Source organism: Lolium perenne, chromosome 2 (genome assembly GCF_019359855.2).
Source record: "Lolium perenne isolate Kyuss_39 chromosome 2, Kyuss_2.0, whole genome shotgun sequence".
Taxonomy (NCBI): Eukaryota; Viridiplantae; Streptophyta; class Magnoliopsida; order Poales; family Poaceae; genus Lolium; species Lolium perenne.
The window spans coordinates 326,058,062-326,071,747 of record NC_067245.2 but is presented as its reverse complement, the minus strand read 5'-3'; the positions used below and the strand labels follow the sequence as shown (position 1 = coordinate 326,071,747).

At 42.7% G+C, this 13,686-nt stretch overlaps 1 protein-coding gene across 1 annotated transcript; it reads right to left on the bottom strand.

Moving 5' to 3' along the window:
• Positions 1-4,283: 4,283 nt before the first annotated feature.
• Positions 4,284-10,344, bottom strand: LOC127337173 (dolichyl-diphosphooligosaccharide--protein glycosyltransferase subunit STT3B). Its single transcript, XM_051364107.2, has 6 exons — positions 9,315-10,344; positions 7,211-7,741; positions 6,258-6,712; positions 6,006-6,128; positions 5,153-5,212; positions 4,284-4,733 (listed from the first exon to the last, which is right to left on the bottom strand). The coding sequence occupies exons 1-6, from the start codon at positions 10,188-10,190 to the stop codon at positions 4,604-4,606; spliced, it is 2,175 nt and encodes a 724-aa protein (XP_051220067.1). The 5' UTR covers positions 10,191-10,344; the 3' UTR covers positions 4,284-4,603.
• Between the last annotated feature and the right edge of the window lie 3,342 nt (positions 10,345-13,686).

Sequence of the window (13,686 nt, the reverse complement as noted above, 5' to 3'; positions counted from 1 at the left end):
TCCCTGGAGCGTCACCTCTCAGGAACCGACCTAATCACGTCTGTTACACCCCCCCCCCCCCCCCCTATATATATGTAAAATCTTCATCAATCAATACAAGTGATTTTATTCTAATCATTGTCTCTCTTTCTCTCTTCTAACTTTAACAGATGGTTCGGTTCCTGAGGAACCCTAACACGGTCAGAGATGTGGTCGTATGCTCAAGACACTCCAACAAGCAAACCTTGACTCGGTGCAGAAGCAACAGCTAGATCATGTCTCATCACCTCCTGCTCATACGTGCTCCTCGCCATCAGTCTCTCATATGTCCTCACATGGTATTTCTTCATCCCGCCCCTCCCTTAAAATTTGCTTAATGTAAGTAAGTACTTTAATTCAGTACCACATTATTATAGACAATAATCATCAATAGCTAAGGTCACACCAAAAATATTCGTACAATTGGCCTTAATGGGTTGTCAATAGGGGAAATACAACGCTGCACACTGCTCATCTAGGAAAGACTTAGCTTACAAAGAAGAACGGTGACCTGGGCTATGGATGATGTTATTGCTTTCCACTATGTGATTCAAAAGGAATTTTCTCTGCTAAGTCTGCAAGATATCAGCGGTGATTCATTTACTGATAGCTGAACAAGGTTAGAAGCCAAGCAGTCAGTACAAGGTATAACTCTTATTGCGAATGTTGGCACATAACTCTTTTGCTCTGAGGAGGAATTTGCAGCAGACATTGACAACCTCTGTTCAGTTTGCATTGCGTTTGAATGATATGGTCCACATGTTTTTTTTGCTGGATGTTTGTGAAGCATTGGTTGTGAGTCTTAACCTATATATCAGAAATTCAGAGACTCTTGAACACTGCAAGTCCGCACTCAATGTTCCTTGAATCCTCTCAATAGAATCCAATTCAAATTTGATAGTCATAATTTTCCTTTGGAAGTGGTGGGAGGAAAGAAATGATAGCAGGAGCGTTGATAGAAGCGAGATGCAGAGGTACTCTGTTTTATCACCAAACTGCTGAATATATCAATGATCACGTGCTACCCAAGTCCTTGTGGTGGAAACCTTCTAATTCTGACAAGTTGAAGCTCAACATTTAAGCTGGTCGGGATTGCACAAAATATATATCTCTACTTGAGCTGGTCGGTACGAGCATCTTTAAGGTATTGTGTTAGCTTAATATAGTAGGGCGCTTTACTTTCGTATGTTAGCTTAATTTGTATGGCGTAGACGTATAGGAAGTAGAACCCCTTAGTTCAGGACTGGGTCGTTATCCATCTTAGGCAATGTACAATGTAAGTATGTATTTTTTTCCTCTGCTCGGTGTGTAATTGGAGAGATATTTAGTCTACATACATCTTTCGGGTTACTATCTATTGAGAGCCCAAACCGATTCAAGGTGTTTTCGCCTAAATATAACCTGTAGCCAGCTCCTTGAGGTGAAGATTTGATTGGTGCTTATAATACCATATTTGCGTTTATCTCTCTTGGGGTGAAGGTTGCTCATGGGGATAGCAAAATGATTTTATTTTGTGAGAACACAATTTGATACCGTCCGTCTTCATAAGGGAAGCAAGAATGAGCTAACCGCTGACATCTTTGCACGATCATTGTTTCCATGATGATCCTAACAAGAGCCTAGATTTCAAATAAGTGAGCATTCAACATCTATAAAAAGGTATGTAATCAACCATCTTATTCATGAGATTTTTGAGACGGCTAAGGCGCAACAACAACATAATTATTTCTGCAACTGTAAATATGCATCTTTTTATTTATCGGACTAGCTTACTTCAGAGAAAATATGTTGTCGATGTCACAATGTCACGTTATTCTTTTATCTGCTCTCATGTTGTGAAATTTTATTCCAAGGGGGTGCTTTTTTAAGCTTCAACTTGGATACTAATGACCGATAAAATGCATGTTGAGTTCTTTTTATAGTGGTGGAGTGGCCATGCATCGGTGGTTTCGGTGGTGGTCAGATCGTTTTGGAGGCGTTGTTGCCATCTGGAAGTGACCCGTCACCCCACGAGTCCCGCCTGTCATGGGAGGTGGGGCAGACAATGAATTTATGTGTGATTTTATCTCACGGTGGGTGGGGATCGTTTTCCTTGGTCTTCTCTGCCTTTTCTGATCCTTGGATTTGGATTTGATCCCGCCCAGTGACGTCATTTTTCTCGCCAGAGCCATAGTTCTTCCTGTCGGCGTTGTGCGCTGCTCATTTTCCATCCGGTGGCTGAGATCTGGTGGTCATCGTGTCGGGCTGTGGTCCGCTGCTGAGCGGTGCCGGTGCTGGTTGAAGGGGGTGCTGGGTCTGGGACCTGGGAACTACAGGTGTGTTCTTTTGTCTGATGTCCCTTGTTGTTTTTGTTTCCATACGTCTTGCTCCATTGTATTTTTTTCCTTTTACTTAGATTTTTTTTGTTCTTCTTTCTGCATTGGGTTATTCTGCTGACTTGCTGACTGTGTTGATTGTTTGCGGTTTTTCATGGAGCTGTTGAAGGGCGTTAGTCTTCTTCCAACTTTCAGTGTCTGCTTTCTTTGTTTTCTCCTTGTGGTGAAGTGTGTTTCTACTGCTCTGTCTGCTGTCTGTCTGTTGTCTGCTCTGTTATTTCTAGGCTTGCTGATATTTTTATGGGTGTACCTTGCCACTACAGTTCGTAGATGCTGCCGCCTGCTGTTGTTTTGGTTTGTGTGGACGCGAGAAGTTTTTCTTCACTGCGTTTTTTTTGGTGTTTGATGTATTTTCTGATCTGATTTTACTCCAGGGGTCTCCTTGGAAGGAATTGTCTACGGGAGGCGGTGAGGGCGGTGGTCTGGGAGCTGGTGATCTGGCGGTAATTTCGGATCAGTGTTCGGAAAAAAAGGGTGTGTTTCCTGTGTGCCTTTGTTTTTCCTGTTGTTACTGATCATTTATGTTGACCTAACCCACTTCTCAATTGCAGGTGAATCACTACGAAAAGGCAACTGATTGCAGGAGGCGAAGACAATGGTATCGCTTTGATTTGAACTTAAATGCACACTACCATTGGTACATATTAAAGATGTACGTTGAAACTGATTAATGATTAAGAATCTCAATGAGTGCATCTGTGAAAATATAACACGGAGATACTGATGTATATGTCCTCTTTTGAAATATCTTTTATGCATAGTTTATTTTGATATATAGAAACCCTTTTATCAACTCTTCGTTTTACTTTTATTAGTAATTAATTCAGACTACCGGTGGGAATTTACTAAAGACATGCCAGGGCAATGTGCACTTCATTTTCTTCAAATTTAATTAGCTGTCTTGCTCTTCAGTATTTCTAAACGCCTCTTTTGGTAAGACTGGATTCCACCCTGTGTCTCCTTTCAGTTTTCAAACTGTCCATTTTTTCAAGGGCGAGTCTAGGTCTGAGTGAGACATAATATGTCTCAGTCGCCTATGTCATGTGACAAATCTCAGTTTTAATATAGTTGTAACTTATAAAAAATAGTACTAATTATCAGTTTCAACCTAGTTGAAACTCATTAAATTCATAGTTTCAACCTAGTGGAAACTCACTATGTTCTCACACTGCACAAATCGCGAGGCAAAATCCAAAGGCTAAAAGCATCGACTGATACATACTTTTTTTTTTGCGAATATGATACATACTAAAAATCAGACGCCTGATTTCTAGCCATTCCGTTTTTTAAACTGCACCTACTTTTAAGCTGGCAAAAAGGAAAAACCATATGACTTGCGTCGCACACCCAGGAAATTTGAACTACCTTGTCGTCCAGACTAAGCTTTCCATAACCAGTTTCATTGCAAACAGGCACACAAAACCCCATCACCGGCCCACGACCATCGTCTCCCGAACAACGGGCCTAGCTAACGGCCATCTCGCGCACAACGGCCTTAAAAGTCGCACAAGTAATACATCACACCGTTTTATAGGAACCTACCGTTAAACTAAATCAACGCATTACAGACAGATTAGGCCGCCGACAAATTCGTTGTGCCAGCCACGCAATGCAACAACACCTGGCGTTGTGCCAGCCACGCAATGCAACAACACCCAGCAGGCGGCGCGGCAAAGCGCGCATGTCAATCTAGTTAATAGTTTAGGGGGCTACGGATACTTAACTCCCAGCATGACAACACTTGCAAGCCTAGCACAAACCAAAAAAAACCCTACCACACTCTGCTTTTGCAGCAACGATGACCATATACGTAGTAGTTATGATGGGAGAAAATAGCTTGCGAAAAACTAATATCTGCATTTGCACAGGTATTATTTGAGAACAGACGGGTGAATCACAGCAACAAACAGTTCACTTTCTTTTGTAAACAGCACTGATAAATTTCATTTGGCATATTAATCAACACGATCTAAAGTTACTACCCAAAAGTTTACAAAAATTTCTACAGTTCCCTCATAACATGCTCAGTCCCAAAAAAAAGAAGTGAAGGCAGATGTAACGATTGCACTTTCTCAACTTCGAAATGACACTACGGCAGCTAAGTCAGTCTTGCCAAAACAAATGTTCGCGTCTGGGCATTCTCCTGATGCAAGTATCAACCCATCTCAACATTCTCACTTGTCCGGCCACTTCTCTCCCAGGACGAATCCTCAGGATCTGTTCTTTGGAGGTTTGACCTTGTATATGCGCACTATCCAGTTTGATGTCGTGTATGCTTCTTCCAAGTACTCGAGCTTAATGTCTTTGTTGCCTATCTCCACTCCTCGCACCCGATCATATCTGCGTTGAGAATAGCAAAGCACAAACATGCAAAGTTATATTGATTATATGTTAACATGCATCTATAGTCATAAGGATGTTGTCTACAGGTTTTAAGGGAAAAACAATCTGCCTTAAGGTGTTACGGAAAAAAGACAGTCGGCAGGAGATAGGATCATGCATGCTGAAGTGAGCACATATGCTGCTTATCTACCACCAATAACCTAAAGAACAATGAACTGTAAACTATAACAGCCCTCCCTCCCAAATTAATCGACTCAACTTTGTCTAGATACGTTTTAGACCAGATACATGTGTATCAATTAGTTTGGGACAGAGGGAACATAAAAAACATCAAGCAGAGACATCTGCATTTGGGACTGATTAATCTTGAACACAGCACACAAAAGAACAATAAAAAGGGTGAAGTTGTACAATACCCTGGAGGTTTTCCATATTCTGTGGTCAGCTCTCCAAATCGATAATAGCAGAGCTTATACCTGCCAAAAAAAGGAGATGAAGCACATTACAACAGATATGGTTACCTATGGCTGATAGAAGGATAACAGCAGCACATGTCTAGAAAGTAGAAAAGACAAATGTCCTGAAAAATCTCACACATTTAACAGTATAAAAAAGGCAGCAAAATCCAAAATAACTAATATTACTAAAACCCATCTTTAATGAGAATCTATGTGTCATGGAATGGAACAACCTAGGTGAAGTACCAGGCCCATTGAATGGCCTACCACAACTATCATGATCTAAGCTACTGAGAGTATACTCGTGTGGGAGAGGTTGCACCATGCTGCGGTGGTAGGCAAGGTAGGGTTTGGTGGAGGTACAGCCTCAGTTCTGTTTTCCTATTAATTGTTTATTATGCCCTATGGGATTACATCAATTCCCTCTACATAGGCTAGTTAGATTGATGTATCAGATCAAACCTTATTTAACTCCTTATGTTTTCCAATCTCTAATCAAACTCTATCTCCAGAATAGTAACTTAATCAATAAAGAAACAAAGAGACTAGGGTAAGCCTTGGCTGCTACTGGCCTAAGTCTTGCACAGCATGCATACTGCACAAGCAAAAATCTCAGCAGATTCGCTGCTACAGAACAAACAAAATTTATTTCTGTTCAGGTTTCAAATGGTATCAGGGCCCATCACAATTTTGGTCGATACTACCAAGATTTTCCCCACTCTGGTAATTTAATTCCCACATACGAATAAATGGAAGGAAACAGTATCACAGCACAGACAACAAAGTACTTCACTTGTGAACAAGTACTTACATTAGGCAATTCAACATTTTTGGTGACGCCCCCTTGTCAACACGATATTCCCCATTAACAAGGTAATCAGGCTCTTTGATTACAGGAAATACTCCTCCACCGATACGCACCATCCATAAGAACCTGGAAATGAGCAGGGTAAGTAAGAGACTCAGTTTTGCCGTTCAGAAAAAAATTGTCTCGCTGCCGCATCCAATCAGAGGCATAAAGAGATTACATAATATGCACTCATGATTAAGTTGATTAGCTTACTTATTAATGTCATCAGAGGAGTACCCAGTAACACCTCCAAATACAACAAGAACATAATTCACATCCAATGATTGCATTATCTCATATGCCTCATCTTCATAAGATGACATTGCCCGTCCAACAGTAGCTATGTGTGTATTATTCCAAGTGTTATTATCAACAATGACAGTTCTGTTACCCATGGCTGTAATTTGGTATCCATAATCCCACCATGACATAATCTTGGCATCGGTAGGAGTATTCTGACGAAGCCAATAGTATGCCTCACGGTAATCATCAAATATTACCCTTCCTCCATTATGACCCCTTGCGGACAGAACAATAGAAGGAGAAGAGTAGGCCTCAGATGTCACCCAAGTGCAGTGTATGGCATATCTACTGAGCAAGTAGAAAGCACCCAAAAGTAAGGCAATAGCTGCATTGTGTTGGAAAGGCAAGGGTTGATCAACTGCCCCCTGTTTATAGAAAAACCCAAATCAGTCAGCTTCAGAATGAAGTAAAAAAACTAAAATGTTGAACAGTTGACAGAAATATAGCCTAAAACTCTCAAACTTCGTGTGCAATTAAAGTTAAAAGTTGGAATTGGCATGTTGTTAACAAAAGCACATTTTTGTCAAAGAGGGTCAAGGTTCATATCATGAATTCTAGCACTCTTATCACTGTTGTATCAGTCAGTCTCTTCACCTTCTTCGACACTGGTTGTGATTTGGCCCAAGAATTGTCAAATAAGTTTAAAACCATCTGTTTTACTCTTATGCTACACAACGACATATAGTTTTCTAAATCTCTTCAGTAAAGGATGTAAAATATACGAGGAAAAACATTGATTGTACTACTTGATTGTCAGACTGAAATACATTTTCTTCAGAACCTTGATCAATGTTACTTATTTTACAACTACATACAAAAAAAAGTAAATTATATAACAGCAAGTATACGTGACAATCAAGTACCTTCGCAGCTGCCTTTGAGCCTGTTACTTTTCCAGTAGTCTGTGGACTTTTGCTTTTAGTTCGGATCAATGTTGTCAAATTTTTAATTGTAGCAGACACAGCAATTGCACTGATAAGGCAAACAGCTGGTGCTGCAACAAGAATTAACCTAACCATCACGCCAGCAAAGTACATACTTGTGAGGCCATACATAACTATAAATATTGTGGCATCTGAGAGGCGCTTGAAGCAGAAATAGAGGCCCGCTGGGAACAGGAAAAGAAGGATGTGGAAATCGAACATAAAGGAAGACCATGCTGTTGGTTGATGCTCGGAAACAGATGCAATGATTGGTATGTGGTCTTTTGCGTAGGTCGGATCAAGCAGGGAGTAAAACCGTCCTGTCCAAGGGGATATGTAACCTGATGCAGTACCAATCCCAAGAGCAAGGGTGCCAACACTTATCACACATGTCAGGGTAATTCTGAGGAATGACTTGAATAGTTTGACATCATCCAGCATGTATTTCACCCAATCCAAGAAGAAGAAAACCTGCAGAAGAACAAAACGGTTTAGGTTAACTTTTCTTTTCAATGTTATACCTAAAGAAAGTAGACTAACATCAACAAAATAGATCTACACCAGTTATGTTTCAGAAAAACAAACGATTTACATTTTTCTTCAGATGAAGAGGAGGGGAGACCTTCAGGTGTTTCATTGACAAGATAAGCAGTAAACATCATAACACTTCCAAGTTCAGTTAGTTGAGTGTTAACACTACATATTTGAGAATCAAGAGTACTACCCGATACTTTTCATAGCCATATAGGAAATGGAGTGAAACATGGTAAATGAGCAGGTATACCCAAAACTACAATCTACCTAAAGATAAATACAATGGAAGTAGTATCTGTATCTCATAGTGTCGATACTCCCATATTTTGAATATATAAGTAATCTCCACTTCTCAATCAACTATGGCATCAATAACATAACCAGCCTAATTACATAGGATGTCATTCAATTTGCTTCAAGTCAAACTTCAATAGTCTACTAATTTAGCCATCTAGTTATTCCAATGCTTTCATATCTGCCAAGATCAGTTGGTATTCAAAAGAGATCTGTTCTCGAACTGTGAGATCACAGTGATGAAATGCATTTCCCAAGACAATGCAGTACAAACTTCCTAAGCAATTAAAAGGACCTTATCATCTGAACCATATCTTTCCAACTCAAGTGTTTTTGATGTTATGTCATACATGAAGAAATTCAACTAAGTAAATCAACATTGAGAAGGACAACCATACTACTAACAGTGCAGCATGAGATCTACACCTGCTAAGTTTCACACCCCCCATTACATTGAAAAGATGGGACAGGCATGGTAAAATGGGACAGGCATTTTTTTCCTTAAGACGAATGGAGGAGAGGCCTTCAGGCATTTCATTGAAAAGATACGCAGTGAACTCATAACACTTATGAGTTCAGTTGGTTGACTGTTATTGTCAACACTACATATCTAGGAATCAAGAGTATTACCGGTTGGTTTACACAGACAGATATGAACGGATGTTAACCATGGTTGAGCAGGTATAACTAGAAACACAATCCACCTAGAGATGAATAGAATGACAATAGTATCTTGTAATGCATGTACTCCCTTAATATGAATCTGAAAGTAATTTCCACTTTTCGATTCACTGAGGTCGAACGGATGCCATCCAAATATAAACTAATTAGCTAGGATGCCATTAAATCTGCTTCAAGTCAAGCTTAAATGTTCAATCTAGTCATTCCAATACTCTGCAGTGTTGCGGACATAAGTTGGCATTGCGGACATAAGTTGCCATTAAATCTTCTTCAAGTCAAGCTTTAATGTTCTAGTAATTTAGCAATCTAGAATACTCTGTAGATTTGCCAACATAAGTTGGCATATAACCGAGATGTTTTTATTTTTATTTTCTCGAACTGTCAAATCACAGTGACCAAATGCATTCTGCAAGCCAATGGTCCTACGAACTGCCTAGAATTAACAGAAGGGTCATTTCATCTGAACCATTCTTCTCAAGCCATCTACAATTAACAGGGCGATTTCACTAAACGATAACGTTTTTTGAGAGTGTACCTGCAAGAGGAAGAAGACTCCCATGGCTGCCATGTGCTCCCCTGACTGCACATGCTGGAAGCCGACGAATCGGATCTGCATCCCGAGCAGCATCCCGAGGACGTAGGTGCAGTTGTAGGCGACGTAGAGCCTCTGCGAGTACCTCCCGGTGACGAGCAGGACGAGCACGTAGAGCGGGAGGAGGTTGATGATGAAGACGTACCCGCCCCACGCGGACACCATGTAGAAGTACCCGAACGCGGCGGCGAGCGCCCAGGCGAGGGACCCCGTGTTGACGGCGCGCACGAAGAGGTAGAATGTGAGCAGCAGCGCGAAGATGGCGACGCCCTCGTTGTCGTAGGAGCCGGCGACGGAGCGGGAGATGTAGCCGGGGCAGACGGCGATGAGCGCGGCGGCGACGAGCCCCGCCCCGGAGTCCCAGATCTCGCGGCCGAAGGCGTAGGCGACGAGCGTGGTGTTGGCGGCGAAGAAGGGCGCGGTGAGGACGCAGACCTCGCGGATGTGGACGGCGAGGGAGAGCGCGCGGAGGAGGCGGTGGAGGAGCGCGGCCGTGACCATGAGGCCCGGGAAGAGCGTGCCGCCCACGACCCGGCCGAGCGGGTACCAGCTCTCGGAGTCGAACCAGTTCCAGAACTCGGCGTAGCCGTGCTCGGTGAGGTAGAGCGTGGTGCGGTAGTTGAAGTAGGGGTCGAACTCGTGGATCATGGACTCGTAGCGCAGCACGGAGAAGAGGCGCACGGCGAAGGCGAGCACGTAGATGAGCGCCAGCGCGGAGACGCGGAGGAGGAGCTCCTGCTGCTTCGTCTTGAGCCGCAGCGACCGCAGCAGCGGCGCCGGGAGGGAGTCCAGCATCGCGGATGCGGCGGCGGCGGCCATGGCGGCGGCGGGGCGGGAGATCTGGCCGGACGGGTGGCTAGGGTTTCATCCGCGCGCGCGTGCGCGGGGTTTAGGGGAGTGGAGTTCGTGCGGTTTGGTGTGATGGTGGTGGTGGATCTGGGAGATCGGGGAAGGAAGACGATGGCGGAGGTGGCTCGGGTCGGGTCGGGTTTGCGTCGGGGATCTGAATGGATATCCGCTTGGGTGGCAGTTGACTGACGTGGATTGTCTCGTAGGGATAACCCGGGGGATTACCTGAGACTGGGCAGTGGGCCACACTTGGATCGGACCAGGTGATTGGCTGACAAAGTGGGAAAGACGTGGTCGTCAGTTCACGTGGCGTCGGTTCTTTTCTTTGGAACAACTTGAGCTCATGTTTGTTCACATACCGCCTTCCATCACCAAATGATTGCGTGTATCTTGTCATGTGTTGTGTTGGATCATATCAACCTTGATACCACCATTGATGATTTTGCATCACAGAATGTTGATTTTGTGGTGTTAACTATCTTCACTTTGTTTTTTAGGTCAGGACAAAGACTTGGAGAGAGGAATAATGTGATGGATACTCGGAGAGAAGAATGTGGGGGACTTGGATAGAAGAAAAATGCCCTTATTTTGATCATTGTTGAAGTGTTTCTGCTTAAGACTTAATTATCTTGTTATTTACTATATATATTTCTTTTGTTGATGTTACAAATATTATTTTGGTCGAGAGCTAAACTTCGTCGGTTGCTAAAACTTGTATCGTGTGTATCGACCGTGTATCATGATTACCTTATTTGCTAATGAAATTCTTTGTTGTTGTAGTTGAGTCGGATATTAAGTCAAATGAAATATTTGTGCTATGTATCTATAGTTAGGACCAACCCTGGCTGGCCACGCCCTCGCTGGCTTCATCTACAACACCTACAGCAGGGAAAACCTCAGTCATGGATGAATTCCACTTCGACGGCATCTCCTCCAGCGCGGTCCCGCAGATCGATCCTTTCCTGCCACCCGATGAGTACTCGTCAGTCGATATGTCAATCCTTTTTCCTACCACCAGATGAGTACCTAAACGTCCCACAACTCAAGACCTGCAATGCATGACCTCCTACTCTTCCTCACGTACATGGACCCTTCTTATCCTTCCGCGAATTATGGCGCACATCTCAAATCACGTTATGTTGGCAAACATGGATTTTATCAAGCTTTATCATATTAAAGAAAAAAACTTAGCAAAGCGGACTACCATCAATGAACATTCATGTGTTTGAAACCAAATGACCATGTTCATTGCCATACATGGCATGTATTCGCTTAAGGAAATTAACTTATGTGAGCCACATAGCGACTTCCATACAAGCTTAGCGCGCGGCACATGCCTTGGGCGTGCGACTGATCGATCGATCTTGGTGGGTGCATGCAATGCAATGTGGATGATCGATCCAACACTCTGGTGCGGTGCAGCGCTTGCATGCACGACTTGAGACATACTGTCGTCGCCATCACCATGCTTAAACTTTGAGTAACATTTAAAATTTAATGTAAATAGATGTCTTTAAGTATTTTTCTAGAGTAGGGGGGCATGCCCCCTACCCTAGGAAAGCTTCGTCACTGGGAACAAGGAGCCCTTGTTGTTTTCTCGCCCTAGGGCCCCTGAAATCTATCGACCGGTCCTACCAACAGAACTCGGAATAATTCCACGAACATATACGTACAACCAAGGCTGGCTCTATATTTTTCGGGGCCCTTGGATGAAGTCGACAAAATGGTCCCTTAAGGCTAATATATGTCTACCCAGGCCATAACTAGATATGTAATATATTTGTGCATATTTTCACTTACAAATACTTAAGAATTAATATATAAGCACACATTCTTATTCTCCTATTCTATAAATAATAATAAAATGGTAGAAATATATAACAAGTTTCCTACTATAGTTTGATTGCCTTAAATATAAACCAATTAAAATGACTACGTCGACAATTATATTTCAGTGTTTCACAAAAAAAACTTCTTCACGCATTTGTAGATGCAAAATCATTAAGAACAATTGCAAAACCGCTTTTCTTTCTTTCTTTTTCGCAGAACCGGACAATTGTGTTAGTACTTCTACTGGTTCCGCTGCAAGCTGGCCCCGCCCCCGCCACGTCGTCGTCGCTGCCGTCCAAGGCCAGTCCATAGATTTCAGGGACCCTAGGGCGAGAAAACACCAACGTCTCCTTGTTCACAATGAAGAAGCTTTCCTAGGGTAGGGGGGCATGGCCCCTCCTACTCTAGAAAAATATTTGAAGATATCTATTTATATTAAATTTTAAATGTTACTCAAAGTTTAAGCATGGCGATGGAGATGAAGACATGTCTCAAGGATCAACGTGATGGCAGTGACGAGGGTGGCGACGGCGGAGATGTGGGCAGCATTTACGACGATGGTTTTGCTGGCGCCGCCGTTTGTTGCTGGAATGCAAGGGGCGAACGCCGGGCAGCAGGCCCGGGAGATGTTGTGATCCTTGAGACATGCGGTCGTCGCCATAGCCATGATTAAACTTTGAGTAACATTTAAAATCTAATGTAAAAAATAACTTTAAATATTTTTCTAGAGTAGGGGGGCATGCCCCCTACCCTACGGAAGCTTGGTCACTGTGAACAAGGAGTTTTTGGTGTTTTCTCGCCTTAGAACTCAAAATAATTCCACAAACATATCCGTACAGCCAAGACCGGCTCTATATTTTTCGGGGGCCTTGGACGAAGTCGACAAAATAGCCCATTAAGGCTAATATATGTCTACCCAGGCCATAACTAGATATATAACATATTTGTGCATATTTTCACTTACTAAGAATTAAAATGTAAGCACACATTCTTATTGTCCTATGTCTATAAATATTAATAAAATGGTAGAAAAATATAACAAGTTTCCTACTAGTTTGATTACCTTAAATATAAACCAAATTAAAATGACAACGTCGACAATTATATTTCAGTGTTTCACAAAAAGAAGCTTCTTCACGCATTTGTAGATGCAAAATCATTAAGAACAATTGCAAAACCGCTTTCCTTTCTTTCTTTTTCGCAGAACCGGACAATTGTTTCGCTGTTGTAACGCCTATAGCGGTGAACGAATTTACATGAAATTAAAACCTGAATTGAGGAATTAAAACATGGATTAGATAAATGATTAGACGAGGGATTTAATATTTACTTACAGAGTGCAGGCTGTCGATCAACGTACGGGTGACTCGGCGCCTCTCGCGGGTGCGCTGCCCATCGCCTCAAACTGGCGGACGCACGAAAAAACTTGAAGGTGGACACACTTAAATTTTTATTTGCACTTGCCGTTGTGCATAAAAATTGGCTAAATAAATAATACAGATTGCCGATCAGACGTTTCTTGAAAGCAATACGTACGATAGGCTTGCTGCAGCGCTGGTCGCGCGGCCGAGCGGCGAGCGACGCGGCGGGTGAGCACCGAGGGGCCGGCGAGTGCGGGTCGGAACTGTGCTATTTT